Source organism: Orycteropus afer, unplaced genomic scaffold, assembly GCF_000298275.1.
Source record: "Orycteropus afer afer isolate SDZICR_OR568_19922 unplaced genomic scaffold, OryAfe1.0 scaffold00018, whole genome shotgun sequence".
Taxonomy (NCBI): Eukaryota; Metazoa; Chordata; class Mammalia; order Tubulidentata; family Orycteropodidae; genus Orycteropus; species Orycteropus afer.
Window position 1 is genome coordinate 14,508,536 of NW_006921605.1, and position 6,577 is coordinate 14,515,112.

Here is a 6,577-nt window from a genome sequence, read left to right on the forward strand (position 1 = left end):
GGAGGGCATCAAGGAGGGCATCAGAGTGGCAGAGACCTTTTTCAGCGTCACACTCTGCTGTACCTGCCAAATTCTGAACTACGTGTGACTATGTAACCTATTAAAAAAAAAATACATTTCTTAGGAAACTTGCTTCATTTTCATTCTGGTATTCAAATAACCAACAAGATTTTCCCATTCCCTATCCACCAGCCACTCCTCGGAAGGAAGGCTGGGCAATCTACTTCCGTATACCGCCTTGCCTCGGAAACCCAAGGAAACCCAAGGAGGGGGTCGCTATGAGTAGGTCAGACTCGGGGCCACATAACAACAACAAAAAACAAAGGAGCTCTGGTGGTATAGTGGTTAAAGCATTTGGCTACTAAGCAAAACGTCAGAGGCTGAACCCACCAGCCACTCCTCAGGAGAATAATGAAGCAGTTTGCTTCCATAAAGATTTATAACCTTGGAAACCCTCTGGGGCATTCTACCCTGTCCTGAAGGGTCACTTTGAGTTGGAAGAGATTCAATGGCAGTGGTTTGATTTGGTTTTATTAACACAGAACTACGAAAATCAAGTATCCCAAAAGATCAAGAGTATATGTGAGAAGAGAAATCCTTATCCCCCAAATTTATCACTGGCATATTTCAAAAATTTCATGGAAATCTCAAGTAACATCCATCTAACTGAATTTTTTAGATAATTCTGATGTACCAAAAGCATTTTGATTTTATCATTTTGTCACGACTTTCAGGAATTCCTAACTATAACCTCCTCACAACTCATGGCCATTGCTAAGACCGTCAGTTTCTAATATGTACTCTGATACACATTTCTTACATATTCCTTTCTCTTGCTGTTGTCATTCTGCTGTCAGTCCCCTCTGTTCAGCTCTTCCACTTTATTAAGGCAAAAAAAATCCCAGTCCAGTCAGTAATTAACAGCATCATGTTCTACATCACAGTTTCAAAATCCATCTCTACCATTCAACGTTTCCACAATTACCCACTCCCTCACTGCCCTCACCACTCTTCCCTGGGTATAAACTTCTCCCCCTACTGATTTGGGGGTTGGCACGTAACAGAGCAAGCCACACCATCTCCATCCGTGCGGCTGACACACGCACCCCTTCCACCCCCCCAGCTTCTGTCCTCTCTGCCTTGGAAACAGCAGGCCCTGCATCTGTGTAGTGGCTGCTCTTTCCACTTCGCCCTAGAACAAGACATGTGCACTGAAAACAAGACAGGGTGAGCCCAGCAGAGCTGCACGTGACCAAGAACCAACAGTCTATCAAAGGAAGTCACAGGAATTTGCAGTTGTATGTTGCTGACACCAAAGCTGACTACTGCACCGAACGACCACAGCCTAGTTACTTTTCTCTGAGCTTTACCTGCTTCCTCTGTAAAATGGTGATGATCACCTACCTCACATACTTGATATAATGGGTTCATGTACGGAGAGTGCTTCACACAGTACTTGGCACTTAGTAGACTCAACGGTCACAGCCACCGCAATGCCTCTGACCTGATATATCACACAGACAAGGTTCTAATACATATACATACATTGTAAAAAACTAAACAAACCCATTGTTATTCAGTTGATTCCGACTCATAGCAACATCACAGGACAGAGTAGAACTGTCCCAGAGAATTTCCAAGGCTGTACATTTTTAGGAGAGGAGACTGCCTCATCTTTCTCCCACAGAGCACTGGTGGGTTTGAACCACCAACCTTTTGGTTAGCAACTGAAATGCCTTAACCACTGTGCCACTAGAGTTCCTTTGTATATGGTAAAAGACAACTCAAATTCCAGATTAAAGTCTGCAGTAGAGCACAGAAACTTTTGATGAACCAAGTATGAGTTTTTTGGTGCATTTCTTACTGAGTGGTTGAAGGTACCAGAAATGTGACCCCTGGTAATGAGGAAGGAGATGAAGAATACTGACCCTGAATGTAACCGCATTTGAAGACATATAAACCTAACACTTATCGTATAGAGAACAATGATCTATTAAAAGGTTGAAAATCTAGAGTTTACTTCAAAGACCAAGTGTCCATATTCAATCAAAGCTACAAGAGTGTATGCCAAGTGAACAAAGATCCTTGAATTACAGGAAAAAATTTAAGCTGTGAGACTTTTAATAGGCAGTAAGAAACCAACCAGGTGCCCTGGTGGCGCAGCAGTTTAAAGCACTCAGCTGCTAACTGAAAAGTTGTCAGTTCAAACCCACCAACCACTGTGCAGGAGAACAATGTGGCAGTCAGCTTCCTAAGTATTTACAGCCTTGGAAACCCTACAGGGCAGTTCTACTCTATCCTATAGGGTCACTATGAGTCGGAATCAATTCAACGGCTGTTGAGTTTTGAAAAGAAGCCAATATACATTAAATCTAAAAGTCTCATTTGCAAGAAATTTTTTTTTAAGAAAATTATTTTTATAATTATTTATTGCTTTCAACTTCAGTTAATGCTTAAACAGTGCTATAGTAAGTATAAGCTTTAAGACTAGCACCACTCATTCAACACTCCCTATAAAAAGACACATGCATCAACTTTATCCCCTCATTTGAAGGTTTCTATTGATGTCCAAAGAGAAGAGGGATCACCTTACAGTGACCCATTTCAAAACCAGATCTCCAGGAATATACTTTATTTCAAAACAGGGACCATCAACAGGCCTGCTTCTACACGTCTTCCACTAATCCATGAAGTTGTTGAAACAAGAGAAAGCCAGAATTTCTACTGAAATTCCAAGATAGGAAAATTCCTGGGGAATTTTTTGTCTTAGTTATTATTCTAATCCCAATATTTATTAAACACCAACTTTAACAAACAACTTTTCAAGGAAACAGTATCTGATCACTAAGCCATCAAATCATTTAATCTTAGAATACACAAACTTGTTTTCTAATAAATCGATTAAGAAATTGTCTAAATCAATGGGAAATTTTACAAAAATTACATATTTTAAAACAATTAATCATCATAAACCTGAGAAATTTCCCCCCAATTAGTTCCTAACCATTATGAACCACCTCTAAACCTTGATATGCAAAGAAAATCTGTAAATTTATCCTGCTAATTTAAAGCAGCAAATTAAATAAAACTACTCAAACTTCACTTAGCAATCTGAGCTTTTTCATTCATCACGCCTTGGAGACAAACTAAAGCACTGCTCTTGATGGAAAATTATTTTGCTTTAAAAAAAAAAAAAGCATGTAACATAAACTTCAGTCCCACTGACACACACACAATGACAACAAATAACAAACACTAAAAAGATTAATTTTCCCAACCAAAATAATAAATAAAATGTATTTCTGACTACTGTCTATCTTGACATATCCATGTGCTCTAGCTCTACACCATATGGTGCAGGACTGGGCAGTGTTTCATTCTGTTATACAAAGGGTCACTATGAAGTTGAACCAACTTGACAGCACCTAACAAGAACACACTGTGTGATAAAAGGGACTTGAATTCAGAATTTCTGCTGTATCAGTCACAAAAACTAGACTCACATGCTTCATTCCACTGGTTTTTAACAATGGAATAAGGCTTAGCAAGCTTATTTGCTTTGTTGAAGAGACAAGCATCATCTTCTTTCATTAGAATCTCTCATTTCCTGTAACTGTTGTACAACTTCTCATCAATTTCATCTGTTATGGTCAATTTAACCAATTAATTAAAACTGTTACAAGGAACTCTGTTTGGAAACTGGAGGCCAAATAATCTCCACATACAAATTCATTTCTGATAAATTCTACTGATTTAAGAATTTAAAAGTTACTGCAAACTACTTACGTGCATTTCTCCTTTAAACTGCTTTAAATATTTTATTTGGCCACAATTCCTTTTCCCAAAGAAAGTACAAATGAACAGCATTCTACTGTATTAAATGTAATAGTCACCAGGGTCATCTCGTCTCCCCCTACACTTATTTTTACCTTCTCCAGCCTCTCGAAGTACTCCCTGAGGAACGCCATGGGCCTCTCGGGTCGCGCAGTGCACAGCTGCACGATGGAGTCCTTGAGCAGCGCCTGAATGTTGTGCTTCTGGACGTACAGCTCACACTCCCGGAGGCTGCGCTCCTCCTCACTGGTGCTGCCGGACGCCATGATTTTCTCTACGACAGAAGAGAGACAATGCTGTGTAAACTATTTATAGCAGGCAAACATCAATTTGGCCTTTGACTCACCAAATTCACCAGGCAACTGATTCAGAGAGATTTTTTTTTTTCCTAAGTAGATTTTTTTTTTAAGGGGGTGGTGGGCCCCAGGGAATAAAATATATAGCTACGTAGCATTCTTCCAAAAAGGTGTTTATTTTAGTTCCTACAACAGGAACTGGATTCTGTATGTAGCAATGGTGAGAGGCAGTAACCTCAGCTCCTGGGAGGAAGTTTGAGGCACTATCCCCTGCAGAGCCTGGCTGCTGAGAAGTCAGGCCCTTAAGGGAATTTCATTCAGCTCTCCCCTGCAAAAGACATCACAATGACGTGCGAAGTATGTAAATGGTAAACAGGGCAGAGAGTTACAAGGGCACACAATCAGCCCTAAGTGAAAGCAAGTGAGCACAATGAAGAACATCTGACATTCCCTGTACGTAACTCCTCCATCCCAAGAGGATGTCCTAATGCAAACCACTGCAGCAAAGGATCTGATTAGCCAACTACCGGCATAATCAATGATTTAAAAACACAAAGGGAACTCAGACGAGTTTTAAAAGCAATCTTTTATTCTGGAATCATGTTCCTGATTCCAGCCCTAAATAACAACGCACTTAGCCAGTGGTAAAGAGGGAAGCTCCTTAGTTGAAACAAGAAAAAAACAAACCACACATATCTTTACTAAGTGCACTATAAAAGATGTGGACAGGAAAATGTCAAGCCATTTTCTTCACCTAACTTGTTCATGTAAGTTTTAAACTTACAGGACTACTTAATCAATAAAGTATGTGCCATAGATTTTAGAGAGTTCAAAATACCTTCATGTGAAATAAACAGAAATGTAATAATGAGCTATGGCCTGGATTTGAAAGCTTCGTAATTTAACATCATCAGCATGGTTAAGTTGTTTTCCTTCCAACTAATTACTGAGCAATCAAGAGTAGAAGAGAAAAAGCTTGTTCTTCTCCACTCTGCAAATGATCCGGCCTTTCCAATCAACAATGCACACAAAACCATAGACATGAAACTGCCCATTCAAAAGGCGAGAGAAAGAAATACCAGGATAAAGAGCTAGTCTGAAGTGCTAGGCTGTTACTCATTTTGTTTTGACAACTTTCATGATAAAGGTCAATAACAAGTAGATTAATTAACAGACCCTGAGAAAGCCCATGGCTCCATGACAAGCATGTAAATCAGAGGCCATGGAAAAAGAATCATGCTCCTATTTCAGAAATAAGCACTCCACCAAAAAATAAAAGTAACAAGTTTATTTACTTTAGGATAGATTTATACCAGGCACTTGTCCAGGTCAGTCAATCAATCGCAGTCAGCAGAATTTTCTTTCTGCATTTCAAATACTGAAGGCCACCAAGAACAATGATAAATCAGATCTTTTTGCTTCAAAGCCTTCAGATGTATTTCAGAAATATCAACACAACTATTCAGCTGATTAGAAGAATCAAAGATCAGATCTGTGGCTGCAAGAGGTAACAGAACTGGGTCCAAAAGATGAGACTGTTTTTATTTGAACTGCAGTACTGTATTTAAAAGACCATAGTAATAAAACAGTGTATTGAATAAAATGCCCCAAGATTAATGCAGTCACAAAGTGATCCCTGAACACCACAATCTTAATATTTTTAGTTGATTGTTATCTAGGCTAGCCCTGTATTTATACGTATTTTTAAAACCCCCACAACTTAAGCTTTCCTCCCGAAATTACTGAACAACGTTAAAACTTCACACTGTACTGTCTCTACCTATAACGCAACACTTACATTCTTTTGGAAATTATGATAAATTTCAGGGTCAAAAGGATTACATGCCAGGAAAGATTTAAAGACTTTGAGAAACCGTTCCTGATGCAGACCGCACCCCCTCAGATCAACCAAGCCACACTTCCTGGGGGTCTTCTTGGTCAAGTGTTAGCTCTCCTTCCTCTGCTGAAAAGGTGTGTCTCCGACAATCTCTCAAATAGTAAATCACCTGGCACCACACAAGCGCGGAGCTGGAGGGGGAACAGTTACGTTGCCTTTTCGAGAGAAAGGGCAGCAAAGTGTCCTTCACGTTAGACGCGGTCAAGACCACGAAACGAAGGCAGGCCGACCCCGCCTTCTACGGTGGTCAGGAAGCCACGGGGGTGCGGCGGGTTGGGAAAGGGTGGAAAGTGAGCGGCGACAAAAGGAAATTTAGGAGTCAGACCAAAATCATGTAGAGAGAAACGACCCCCGGGAAGACGGGGGAAAAACGGTGGCTGGGAAAGAGGCAGCAGACAGAGCAGCGCGAAAAGAACTGCGGGGCCTCGAGAACAGCCAGAACCGGCGGGGACACGATGGCGGATTCCAGCAAAATCGAGCTACTGTCCTTCAGGAAATAAGGGCGGGCGAGCGCGGAGGCCGCGGCGCGCGGGGGCGGAGGCCGCCGGGG

General features: G+C 40.9%; 1 protein-coding gene across 1 annotated transcript in view; it reads right to left on the reverse strand.

Annotated features, from left to right (window-relative positions):
• Positions 1-4,183, reverse strand: part of PRKAR1A (protein kinase cAMP-dependent type I regulatory subunit alpha) — a 15,366-nt gene extending 11,183 nt beyond the window's left edge. The window contains exon 1 of the mRNA XM_007959695.2: positions 3,930-4,183. Coding sequence (XP_007957886.1) covers positions 3,930-4,100 — 171 coding nt within the window. The 5' untranslated portion in view covers positions 4,101-4,183. The remainder of the gene's footprint in view (positions 1-3,929) is intronic.
• Between the last annotated feature and the right edge of the window lie 2,394 nt (positions 4,184-6,577).